At 46.8% G+C, this 13,416-nt stretch overlaps 1 protein-coding gene across 1 annotated transcript in view; it reads right to left on the bottom strand.

The window, feature by feature from the left end:
- PUM1 (pumilio RNA binding family member 1) overlaps positions 1-13,416 on the bottom strand; it is a 96,980-nt gene that overhangs the window by 16,165 nt on the left and 67,399 nt on the right. The window contains exons 11-15 of the mRNA XM_056846025.1: positions 12,128-12,266; positions 9,840-9,983; positions 6,169-6,459; positions 4,105-4,341; positions 2,252-2,519 (exon numbers count right to left, since the gene is read on the bottom strand). Of these exons, the coding sequence (XP_056702003.1) occupies positions 2,252-2,519; positions 4,105-4,341; positions 6,169-6,459; positions 9,840-9,983; positions 12,128-12,266 (1,079 nt within the window). The remainder of the gene's footprint in view (positions 1-2,251; positions 2,520-4,104; positions 4,342-6,168; positions 6,460-9,839; positions 9,984-12,127; positions 12,267-13,416) is intronic.

Here is a 13,416-nt window from a genome sequence, read left to right as displayed (position 1 = left end):
GGCTTGCACATTGGCTGGAAGCGTGAATGGTTCAGGTCTTGCTGGTTGGGGGGGGGAGTCAGGCTTTCCCCTTGGAATTTATAAAGTAGTATTTTTGTGCTTACCTGGGGTGTCCCTGTTGAAAGCAGAAACCCCTTCCCTGTATATGGCTGGCCTCATTTTGTTTCCATACAAAGAGGCCCCGTTTTGCTATTACAAAGAGCTCAGGGCCATATAAGTCCCCCCACCCCTGTGCATGCATACACACACACTGTAGTTTCACAACAAACCCCGCCTTGCAGACTAGGTTAGCCACCTCTTAGCCTAACAGAGATCTGATCCTAGTCTTTCCAGTCCATCAGTACACTGGTTCTGTTGGGAGTACCCTAGTGGAACAATATTTTGCCACCCGAGGGAACAAACTGGGGGTCCACAAGGACTCAGCGAGGGGGGAGAAGGGTAAACGGTTGGGAAATTTCCTCCTGATTCAAATATCTCCCTCCAGTGTCCCTCCAGTGTCCTGTAAGGACTTTGTGGTTTGATCAGGCTGGTCTCTCTATTCCTCCTCTGCTTTCTACAGCTGTCAGCATTCCATGCCTCCTTAAGCAAGATCAGTTCTTATCAGGCCTTGGGGAAGGAATCCTTTTTAAAGTTTACAAGGAAATTTGTTTTATACATACCTGGAGAGTCACCCAAGTATGAAGAAACCCCCATGGGCCACCAAGTTTGTTAGAAGGAATGATGCTGAGGATTTATTAAAGAGTTGGTACCTCAACATCCAACCTATGTGGGGGCATCTTGTGTTAGATTCTATGAATAAGAATGAAGATTCTAACTACAGCGTTGTAAATCCTAGAGGACATCCCTAGATACAGGTATACGTCACAAAAACCCCAGGATAGTTCTGGAGAGCTCGTTTCACACCATCAGTTACATTCCTCCTACTTGATCTAACAGATTAACAGTGAGAAAAAAAATTAGACTTAGAAACCATTTCTCTAAATTGCCGTGCACATTTGCCCTGGATTTTTGGGAAACTTTTTAGTGTCACGGGGAGGGGTGGCTCTTGAACGAGGCAAGCAAACCTCTTCGGAAATACCTTCTTTTGCTACGTTAAGGAGGTATTAAATTTTAGTACGATCCCCCCCTTTTGAACATTTTTCAAAAGTCTGGGGAGGAACACGATTCGCCCTACTTTGAAAACGTCTTTGAGCAAAGAAGGCAACCATCAACAGAATGGGGGCAGACACACAGATGAAGCTCGAACGACTGAAATACTCGGTTAGCTAGGGCATGCAGTTTCCTTCCTCCTCAACGTTTCTACTGAATAATAAGCTCCCCACAGAGCATGCTAAAAAAAATGAGCCACATACAGGAGCCTGAAACCTATTGTTAAAGCAACGGTCACTATTCTGGATTCTCATCACCTTCAGCAATCCTTGCATCACACAACGGATATGCTGTCATCGAAACAGCGAGACAGGCAGCTCGACTGCCTGTTGCTACTTCTTGCTTTTTAGTTTACTGTATATGTAAAAGGTTTTTACTGTTGGTCTGTCGTGTGGTTTTTATTTTCATTTTTGTTTCTGAAGATATTAAACTGCTTCGAGGAATACTTATAAAAGAAAGGTGGGCGTATAAGTCTTCCAAATCAATCCACCGGTCAACACATTTTAAGGCAAGCCGTGCTGGTTGCAAGCTGGTTTCTGGGGCTGATTCAAAGCAGAGGTCTGAACCAATGTTGCCTGGGTTTAGAATACTTTATGGACTGGCTTCTTTCACATGAACTAACTATTCTATTAAGATCTTCCGGGGGGGAGGGGATTTGCTTTGTCCATTGGGAAATTTGTTCTACTGCACATTTTGATTTCCAACAGTGAAAACGCATTGTCATTTTATCCTCCTTTAATATCTGTTTTAACCAGGATCGAACACACATTAGGCGAAACGCATGCGTTCGATCCTGACTGAATCCTGGCGGAAACAGGGATTAAAGGAGGATAAAGCGACCATGCGTTTTCGCCCCAAGTCTGAGTTTTGAGCATTGGATTGGATCCAGACTACATCGGCCATTTCTACCGATTCCGTTTCTGCTGCAGAACCCCATCATTTGGTCCCACCCACAGCTGCATTTCTGTAGAGTTCAGTTGACTGTAGGGGGCAGGAAAGTTCTACTGATGGAAAATTGAGTCTTGACCCCAACCCACTGATTCCAAAGGGGGACTTTATTAGCAGTGTTTTTTAAATTTATTTCAGTTATTTGGCATCTCACCTAGATCCATGCTGATCCTGAGAGAACTCCATGATATGCCCAGCAATCTCCCTCAGCTGCAGGTTCGGGTACCGGTTATTACGGAAGTCTTCCAGGAGCCTGCTGCGCCCGGAAGGCATGACGTCGGACATCCCATAGCGCAAGCGTGAGGAAGGGAACAGCGCGCTGCTGGGGCTGAAAAGGCTGGAGGCGCTGCTTGCACTGCGGTACTTGGCTTCGGCCCCCGGGGCGGCAGAGATGTAGCGGCCACTTCCGTTTGTGAGCCCCCCTGCAAGGAGAAGGTCAATTGGGAAGAGATTAACACTAAGATAAGCAGGCAGACAGATGAGGGTCAAGGCAGTAACCATGCCAGAAGAACTCTTGTCCACCCCACCCTGGAGGGTTGGTGCAGTGTAGCGGCTAGTGCGTTGGACTGGGACCTGGGATGACCGGGTTATTTTTTTTTAAAAAAAAAAAACTATATATAAAAATATATATAAAATATATAAAAATAAAAAGCAGACTACAGCCAGAGATGAGGGATATGAAATCTGCAACAGTATTTACTTAAATGCAAAACTCGTTTTTCTCCCAGAATATCAAAATTAAGACAGGATCATTTTCAATTCACATACAAATTACAGTCATGTTCAATAATAATAAACTTTTTTGAATATCATAAGAGGGGGGTTATAGTTTTTTGTGTATAAGATTGCGGGGGGAGTCGTCTTACATTCAGGGTCCTCCTCCTTTCAGGTCAATACGATATTTAAGAATTCTCTTCCCATAAAAAAAAAAACGCATGATTTGATAAAATTAAATTGGGAAGATAACAGGAGACCAATCACCAAGGGACAGCTGGTATTATTTCAGGTGACTTTCCCGAGGAACCAGATATCCTCAATGTAACGAAGAGCTTTGCGGCAAACTTTGGATCCAGCCAGTTTTTCCTTTGGAAAGACCCTCTGGCCACAAAAAGGCTATGCTGGAGATCATGGATCATCCGTGGACCTACATGGATGGAGGCTGCAAGGAGGAAGTTTGAGAAAAAATGCTGCCTGGATCCAACCCAACTGAATACATGTAAGCGACACCAACCCCAGAACGTTCCCAAGAGTTTTAAGCGAAATTGTTTTGCTGGTTTAAAAGCAGGAGAAACAAACCACATTATTACCTGATTAGCACCAAGATCGTGCTGGTACGCCCCCCAAAAAGAGCACTACGCTCAGCTAACAACTATTTACTGGTGGCCCCTGGCCCAAAGAGCGTCCGGCAGTCCTCTATTAGGGCCAGGGCTTTCTCTGCCCTGGCCTCGACCTGGTGGAACGCCCTTCCCAGTGAGACCAGGGCCCTGCGGGATCTTACAAGAGATCCACAGGGCCTGTAAAATTGAGATATTCCACCGGGCCTACAGTTGAGGATAGCAATGGGTTTCGTCAGTGCTTGCTGTCCTACTTTCCCCCCTTTTTGGTTTTTTCTTTGATTGCTATCTGTCAATATGGGGGGCTGACGCTTTGTCAGGTCCCACGGTGGTTACCGTGCTGAGGATGAGCGCCATCTGTTGAAACTGCAACCATAATCGTATTGTTTTTAAACTAATGATGCTATGTTTTATGGTTTTATAATATTATGCTGCTAGCCACCCTGAGCCTGGCCTCAGCTGGAGATTGAGGGCGGGACAAAAATCTAAATAAATAAATGCCAGCTTCCCGATTTTCAGCTAAGGGGGTTATTTTTTTTTTAACCCATTCAGCACATGTGGGAGAAGCACACAAAAAGTTGAGGAGCAACTAGCTGCCTCACCCAAACACGAAATCAACACACATATGAGTTTCATTCCACGGTAACGGTACCGTGACAGCTGCAGCCCTTACCAAGGTTTAGGCTCGAAGAGGATCCATGAGAAGATAAGGAGGGCGGCGGGGTCTGAGAATGGCCAGGCCCTTGGCTAGGCAAAGGCATGCCGACAGGGCCCGGAGAAGAGGAGAAGCCGAGGCCGTTGTAAAAGCTGTGCCCGATGGGGGTCAGATTGCTAGATGTCCTCTTGTACAGCTCGCTGCTGCCCGTTAGAGAATCTCGGCGAGAGCCGCTGCCCGTGTTGGAGTTTGCAACTGAAACGGAAAAAGAGCAAGGGGCGAATGAGGCACTTCCAAGGTTGGAGAACGGAAGGCTTGGGAGCTGGGATCGCGGGGACCTAGCGCAATTCAGACAGGGCAGGAGAACAGCAAGTTAATCGGAGCAAGCTGTCGAACTCTTCAGTTAGCAGAAGGTATTATGAATGCTTTAAGAACATAAGAAAGGCCATGCTGGATCAGACCAAGGTCCATCAAGTCCAGCAGTCTGTTCACACAGTGGCCAACCAGGTGCCTCTAGTAAGCCACAAACAAGACGACTTGCAGCAGCACCATCCTGCCTGTGTTCCACAACACCTAATATAATAGGCACGCTCCTCCGATCCTGGAGGGAATAGGTATGCATCATGACTAGTATCCATTTTTACTAGCAGCCATGAATACCCCTCTCCTCCTTTCATCTGCGTGGGGTCTAGCTCTGCACAGGTAGCAAATGCTAGTTGCTTGTACGGGGAGCAGGTGTGGCGTGGCGGCTAGGGGAATGAGCTGTGACCCCCGGGCGGGGGGCCAGTTCAAATTACATCTCTGCTCTGTCCTTGCTGGGTGGCTGTTCTCTTTCAGCCTCTCCCCAAATACTTAACATAGGGATAATAACACTGGACTCTGCCTTAGAAACCTCTTGATGTAACGGGAATACAATAGTCAATGTGAAGTGCTTGGGTTATCAGATGTCCTACAGAAATGCAAAGCATGATCATTATTAGGTTTGCTGCCATAAAAGCAAGAGTTCTCAGGCAAATGGAACCACCAGTTCAGGTGGTTTTCTCCCTCTCCCACAATGCTAACCCCCTCAGGGGCGCACAATGAAGTCGACTGGCCACCAATTCAGGACAGACAAAAGTAAATGGTGCTTAACAAGTAATTAAACTGTGCAATTTCCCACCAGGGGACTAAGTCATGGCCACAAGCATGGATTGCTTTAAAAGGGGGGGATAGAATCCATCGACGGCTGCTGGTCATGGTGACTAAAAGGAAATGCCACATTCAGTGGGAATCAACTTCAGAAACCCAGCGCGCCAAGAGGCATCATCGGCAGAGGTCTGTGCCCTGCCTGTGCCCCCCCCCCCCCCAAGGCTACTGGTGGGCCACTGTGCAAAATGGGTTGCTGGACCAGATGGACCCCCGGTCTGATCCAGCAGGCCTCTCCTAACAGTTCTTGTGTGCTCTACAGTTACCTCCCCGTTTGCTACAGTAGACACAGAACCCTGAGCTGCATTCAGAACCAACCTGCCAGATCCTACCCTTATCCTCCCTCCTCCTTTCCATCCAACGCATGCACTGCCCCAAGACCATACAGATTACTAAAGAGTTGAGAGGGATTCTCTTCGGCTCCTTATCTGACCCCCATTACTTTTACCAAATTTCGATGGGCTTTTTCAAGAGCTCATTTTAATGCCTTTCTGTCAGCCTTGCTCACCGGGAGATTCCAGCATTTACCTTTGGAGTCTAGGCTGTGCCCCTGTAACTCTGATGTTGAGGACAATTACCCATATTTTATTGTATTGTGAATTTTATTGGGATGTCAGAAACAGGCTGATTTTGCCCTTGTTGACCAGAGTTTTTAAACATTTGGACAATTTTTTAATTAAATATTTACTTGAGGATAAAGATGCCAAAATTTCCTACACAGTGGCAAAGTTTTGGTACATTGCCACTAGAGTGCGGAGCTCTGATTAGCATATCAAAATTTTAATTCTGGCTCCATATTGATCATTTTTAACAATGTTTGTCTGCTGGTCATATGACCGTAAATAAATAACACATGGACTGCCTCCCCACTCCAAACTTCAGTTCCGCCTCCCCTACCTGCCGTCCCAAAACCTCCCAGCGCGGATCCCAGTGTAGCACCAAGTGAACTGCTGCTCCCGAAGCCGAGGGAGGTGTTGGCCGGCTGGGCGGAGCCCTGAGAGAAGAGTGAGCTGCTCTGGGAATTGCTTGTGAGGGAGTTGTTGCCGTAGAAGGAGCTGGAGGCCAGGTTGCTGGTGGGCTGCTGCTGCGGCTGGGGCTGCTGAGTCCCGAGGGGGCGGAAGGGGCCGTTGGTGGTTCCTGCTAGACCACCGGCGGCGCCATTGGCTGAAGCGGCGGCGGCTGCAACGGCTGAAAAAAAGCCAAACAAACCAGAAAACACAAGGGGCGAGTTAAATGAGTTAAACATAAAAGCAAATGCAGTTTGGAGCTCCTGTGTCAGCTATGCTCTTATGTACTCGATGAATACCTCTGTCAGATGTTAGAGCCAGCGTGGCGGTTAAGAGTGGTGGTTAGAAGCGGTGGACTCTGATCTGGAGAACCGGGTTTGATTCCCCACTCCTCCACATGAGCGGCAGAGGCTAATCTGGTGAACCGGGCTGGTTTTCCCACTCCTACACTTAAGGCCAGAAGGGTGACCTTGGGATAGTCACACTCTTTCAGCCCCACCTACCTCTCAGGGTGTCTGCTGCGGAGAGGGGAAGGGAAGGCAATTGTCAGCCGGTTTGATTCTTCCTTAAGTGGTAGAGAAAGTCGGCATATCAAAACCAACTCTTCTTCTCGATGGCATTTAGAGTTTGTAAACCTTCTTGCCTGATTCTTATTTCTTCACCTGATAGTCATATATTTGCCCTGGAGTGAAAAATATTACCTTTTCTGTCTTCATGGGTTCTCTTTTTTCTTCTGAACAAATGCCTTTTATTTGTTTTAGAACTGGAATATTAAAGGGAGGGGAAGGGAAGGTGACTGTCAGCCGATTTCTTCCTTAAGTGGTAGAGAAAGTCGGCACATAAAAACTAACTCTTCTTTTTCTTCTTTCCTTGTATGAAGTTTGCAAAGTTTGGCAGCAGTAATGGTTAGATGTTTTCTTGTTTATACATTTCTGTTTGTTATTAAAAACAATAAAGAACTGTTGGGGTTGTTTTGCACTTGAATTTTTCTCTCTAAAGAATGTTTCCTAAACAGCATTTTATTCTTATTGCTACACGTTTGTGGGTGACATTGAAACTTCTTCCAGGAGATATTGGCCAGATAAGGAAAGAATGTGGCTTGGAAAACGGTGTTTCCTGAGATTATTATGCCTGGAAGATTCTGATAATTCTGGGAGGAAAAATACAGATACGGGATACAGATGAATTCATCTGACCAAGACTGCACTGCGAGGACAGCCAGAGACAATTCCTATGAGACACCTAGACTGGTGTGACTTAATTCTGAGAACTCCTAGAAGCGCTGCAAAAAAAAAAAAAAAAAGAGCATATGCTGAACACTCCCCTCGGGAGACCCGAGCATTAATCCTCAGGGGAGGCTGCCTGGATCACGAGCCCTTACCCTCGCTCCCCTTTCTACGATCAGTCCCTACGGATGAAGGCCGATAGGCTCCACTGCCGCAATCTCTCCCAAGGCAGAGTGATGCGGCAGAAACGATCCTCGCTCGTAAGTATGCTCGCTGCCCCTCTGCAAGAGTCTGAGCTTGGGAGACATGACTGCTCCAAGGTCAAGCAACTCGTACTAATGAATGTGTTTGTGGGAGAGGAGCCGGAGATTTGAAGGAGTTGAGGAAAGGCTTCAGCTCGGTCACCTGAGCAGTGCCCTGAAGTGCTAGTAGCCTCCCTTCGTAGGGGTGAGTTGTGTCCATAGGTGAAGGGACCAATGCCCTGACCTGCATGGCCCAGGCTAGCCCAATCGTGTCCTATTTCAGAAGCTAAGCAGGGTCGGCCCTGGTTAGTACTTGGATAGGAGACCACCAAGGAAGTCCAGGGTTGCTACCCAGAGGCAGGAAATGGCAGACCACCTCTGTTCGCCTCTTACTCTGAAAATCTTACAGGGTTGCTGTAAGTCAGCTGCGACTTGATGGCACTTTCCACCACCACCAAATGGATCAATGACAAATGTAAGAATGAGATGGTTTGGGCAACAGTTCAGCCTTAGAAGAAGACGAGTTGGGTTTTTATATGCCGACTTTCTCTACCTTTTAAGGAAGAATCAAACCGGCTTGCAATCAATCTTCTTCCCTTTCTCTCCCCACAACAGACACCTGGTGAGGTAGGTGGGGCTGACAGAATTCGGAGAGAACTTTGACTAGCCCAAGATCACCCAGCTGGCTTCACGTGTAGGAGTGGGGAAACCAACCCGGTTCACCAGATTAGACTCCACCGCTCCTAATCACGACAACATGCTGGCTCACCCTACCTGAGGTGGGAGGCCTGGATGTGAATCCACCTTATTGTACTGTTCACCTAGCCCACCAGTCCTACCTTCAACACTGCCAGCTGTCCATGGAGGGTTATAAAGTTCAAACAGGCCAAACCCAACCCACGCATATTCCAACTGTGTGGCAGATTCCCAGATTTTATCCGAGAGGCTGACTATACAAATGGAGCCTAAGCCCCATCTGAGTATTAGGCCACCATGTGGATGGTGCCAGAAGACAAGGCAACAGTCAATAATGTTGAAGGCACAGTATGTGGGATGGAAGTGGCCCTCATTTCCCACCGTGAAGAGGGCTGAATATCATCTAGACCAGGCCCAACGTAACAATTTTTACATAGTTTACTGATAACAATACACTTGGGTCTTCATGGGCATCCTAATGGATGACCGCCCTCCAAAATGAGACACAGTGAAATGAGGCAACCGTGTGCCCTTACTCTTTCTCCTCAAAACCTCTTTAAGTGCCAGGCTGAATGAGTCAGAGTACCATTTGGGATTCTAAACATATGTTCTTGACGTTTACAACCTGGGCTAAAGGCCACTGTCGTTCCCCAAGATTTGTCCTCAGCCTCTAATACTGGAAAGTATGTTCAAGGTAGTGTGTATGTTGTGGTTCCTGTGTTTATGTGCTGCTCTTTAAATTCCTTTTTGGGGGGGAGAGTAACATCGTTCCTGATTCTTCAGTCTTTTTGACCTGCTCTTGATATCTTCAGTATAATAACCAGTTATCTCCTACTCTGTCCTCCTTGTGACATTGAACACTTAGACAAGCCTTGCCAACCGGAGCACATCTACCCTTGTTGGCTTTTGCCCAGAAGCCGCCCTATCAGCGGCCCAGGATCGGCCCAGGGTTCAAGTGAAACCCACTGCTGGTGGACGGGTTCCTCTTTTTCCTCAAAGTGCCCCAAACAAACAAAAACCGAAGCCCTTTCTCCCAACACCACTGTGTCATACACATATTGGTTTGGATCTACCTGAGAAGTTTCTTGCACAACGGAGGGGTGGAGAGGATGTCACAAATCCCCCTCTCTTGTGTCAGACCTCTGTGTCGGGGGGGGGGGGTGCCCCTGTCCCACCGGAGAAGCATCATAGGGAGCATTTTGGGCTGCGACACGAAGGCGAGGCAGGCGAAGGTGAGCTCCAGACGGAAATCCCTTCCATCCTCAGAAACTTACTGGTGGATCCAAATCCCTTGAGATTCTGCAGCTCCACCGGTCCAGTCAATCTCGGCAGGGCCCAGAAATATTACCTATCATGCACAGACACACAATTCCCCGGGGGGGGGGGGAGAGACTTGCCTGCTTGTGCTGCCGAGGAACTGATGATAACGGGAGCTGGGGCTACCAGTCGGACCGGGGCTCCCAGGCCGTTCCTGGCCCCTGTATTCACCACAAGAGCACCTGTTTGGTCATAGTAAGCGGCGGGAGCGAGCACTGGATAGCCTACAAAGACGAAGCATAGAGAATGGTACCAAAATGCATACAATCTCACTTCCTTCTAACATACATTGCACTATGAACACATTTCCCCCTACAACCCCCCCAATATACACAACCCAAAGATACACAAACACTATTGGGTTCACATTAAGGAGCAGCTGGCAACCAAATGATTTCCCCCCAATCATACAAACTTTGCGGCAAAACAGGAACCTGAAACAAAATTCCAACTGCAGCAGTAAAAGCACTTTATGCTGACGGGATACTGAAAGACAGTATTCATATTTGCTGAATTTTTTTAGGAGCAACGGTTTGTTTTTAGCCAGATATCAGTAGAAAACCATTTCCCTCCAGGCCAGATTGGCCAGGAATCCTGGAGGGTTTTTTTGCCATCTTCTGGGCGTGGACTAGGGGTCACTGGATGTAGGTGTGTGTGTGTGTGGGGGGGGTGTAGTTGTGAATTTCCTGCATTGTGCAGGGGGTTGGACTAGATGACCCTGTCTGTCCATTCCAGCTATATGATTCTATGGTTTTTCCGTTGAATGATACAGTTTCTCAGAGGAAAGCATCTCCTGTCCCAAAGAGTAGTGAGTTTTCATTCTGCCGGTTAGTTGAAATGAGACAGCGTTCCTGCCAAGTTGACAGATGCTCCAAAGTGATGTCCAAGGTTACAACACTCTCATTTGTATCCAAGGAAGCCTATGAGCCAGAATTTTGAATGAGTACAGTGAGACTGTGGCAGAATCGAGACATCAAGTCTATTCACTTATTTAAAAAATTTCAATGCTGCCTCTCCAGATAACCTGCTTACAGCTTACAAATTATAATATAATAAAGCATAGCCCACCATAAAAGTTAACGATTAATAAGCTCTAAAATGCAACATTAAAACCCAGCCAGAGCATTAAAAATTGAGCAGCTTAAAATGAGTATCATAAAAACAGGGAGAAGCAGACTATTTAAAAAAAAAACCAACCTCTTAATTAAAGCCCAGGTAAAAACAAAGAGCAGGAGCCCCATGGCGCAGAGTGGTAAGCTGCAGTACTGTGGACCAAGCTCTGTTCAAGAACTGAGTTCAATCCCAACAGAAGTCGGCTTCAGGTAGCCGGCTCAAGGTTGACTCAGCCTTCCATCCTTCTGAGGTTGGTAAAATGAGGACCCAGCTTGCTGGAGGTAGTGTAGATGACTGGGGAAGGCAATGGCAAACCACCCCGTAAACATAGTCTGCCTAGTAAACGTCGGGATGTGACGTCACCCCATGGGTCAGTAATGACCTGGGGCTTGCACAGAGGCCTACCTTTACCTCCGATAAAAGACAGAAAAAAATGTGCAAAGCACCAGAGGTTACAAGGAGTTTATCTAGTAACTTGTAGCTACTCCAAAATTGTACAAATTAGTAATAACGACAAAGGTTCAAAAAAATTGCAAAGCATTTATTACAGTACACAAATAATGTGCAAACACAAAAAGCAAAAGTGTTGAGAGCCACAACAGTGACAGGTCTGATGGCTCGTATCCTGTTTCGATATCCTTCCTCAGACTGTAATCTTGAAATTCAACAACAAACTAATAACTAATACAAATTACTGGATTGTACTAATAACTAATAAAAATGAATAACTAATACAAATTATTGTGTGATATTAGTTATACTTCTGGTTTGTTGTTGAATTTCAAGGTTACAATCCCAAAAAGGATCTTGAAACAGGCTACTAGCTGGCAGACCCTGTCGCTGTTGTGGCTCTGTGCTACCATTATCAACACTTTTGTTTTTGCTCGTACTGCTGAGGCTCTGTGTTACGTTACCAACACTTTTGCTTTTTTGCGTTTGCTCATTATTTGTATACTGTAATACATGTTTTGCAATTGATTTGAACTTTTGTTGTTACTACTATTTGGTATAATTTTGGAGCAGCTACAAGTTACTAGATAAACCCCTTGTAACCTCTGGTGCTCTGCGCATTTTTTCTGTTTAAAAAAACAACAGCTCTGTGTGAACGGGTCTCTTTTGCAAGCACTGAAAGCGCCAGCAAAGCCTAGAAGCGGCCCGCCCAAGGAGAGAAGAAACAAGGTTAAACGGACAACCGACTGCAGCAGGACAAAGAAAGAATACCCTGCTGCAAGTGCCAAAGAGTGGGAACGCCTACCTGGCATCCCCGCGGCCAGCCCTTGTCCAAACGCAAGAGCCGAGTTCACAGCTGCAGCGGCCACTAGCGGGTCGGTCTGCTGGCCCTGTTGGTTCTGATTTGGTGTCAATGGGCGTTGGCTGGCGCCTCCACGAAGAACCTGAGATACAGGAAAGAAATGGCACCGTCATGGATACCCTATGCTCCGGTTAGCCAAGGGTGGGGGTCCAAAACAGGATTGCAAACCACAAGCCTAATTCTCAGGAGAAGCGGCAGAAACTGTCATCGCAGAAGGCCAAACGTTCTCAGGAAGTTCTTGCACCACGAGAAGGAAACATGACACCTTATACAGATACACCAGGCTGGGCAAGGAAGACGTGGAGAAGACATACCCCCCCCCCCCGCCCCTTTCCTACAAAACCACCCAGACACACAAGGGACACAATTAGGAAGCAGAGCTTTTCAGGCTACCAGAAACAGTGACTGGATACCACCAGCAGGTAAAATCAGAGGATCCTTGGATAACCAATTGCAAATGTACAGCAGCCCACATTTCTATAAACCTCAGAAACAATAACATCCTACTGTAAACGTTAATCTTGCTGCATTTTTAATGAACATGTTTTATATGGCCTCAGTTCTGTAAATCGAGGAAATCTTGGGTGGTGGTGGTGGGGTTGCATTTGAAAGCATCAGTTGAGACAGATGCAGCCTTATTATACAGTCAATGGGCCTCTATCAGTAATACCACAGTCGTATACTAGTTAGGTGTTGGAGGAGAGTGTTACAGATACCGTGGACCGCCAAAAAAACAAATCAGTGGGTTTTAGATCAAATAAAGCCTGAACTGACCCTAGAAGCTAAAATGACTAAACTGAGGCTGTCGTACTTTGGACATACTATGAGAAGACAAGAGTCACTGAAAAAGACAATCATGCTAAGAAAAGTTGAAGGCAGCAGGAAAAGAGGAAGACCCAACAAGAGATGGATTGACTCTAGAAAGGAAGCCACAGCCCTCAGTTTGCAAGATCTGAGCAAGGCTGTTAAGGATAGGACACTTTGGAGGATATTGATTCATAGGGTCGCCATGAGTCGGAAACGACTTGACGGCACTTAACACACATGCATACTAGTTAGACTAGGATCTGGGAGACTCGAGTACGAATCTCCGCTCTGCTATGGGAAGCTTGCAGGGCGACCTTGGGCCAGTCACACTCTCTCAGAGTTGTTGTGGGGATACAACGGAGGAGAGGAGAACAATACAAGCAGGTCAGGGTCCCCAGTGGGGAGAAAGGTGGGGTATAAATGAA

Source organism: Euleptes europaea, chromosome 3, assembly GCF_029931775.1.
Source record: "Euleptes europaea isolate rEulEur1 chromosome 3, rEulEur1.hap1, whole genome shotgun sequence".
In the NCBI taxonomy this organism is placed as follows: domain Eukaryota; kingdom Metazoa; phylum Chordata; class Lepidosauria; order Squamata; family Sphaerodactylidae; genus Euleptes; species Euleptes europaea.
This window is presented reverse-complemented; position numbering and strand designations above follow the sequence as displayed.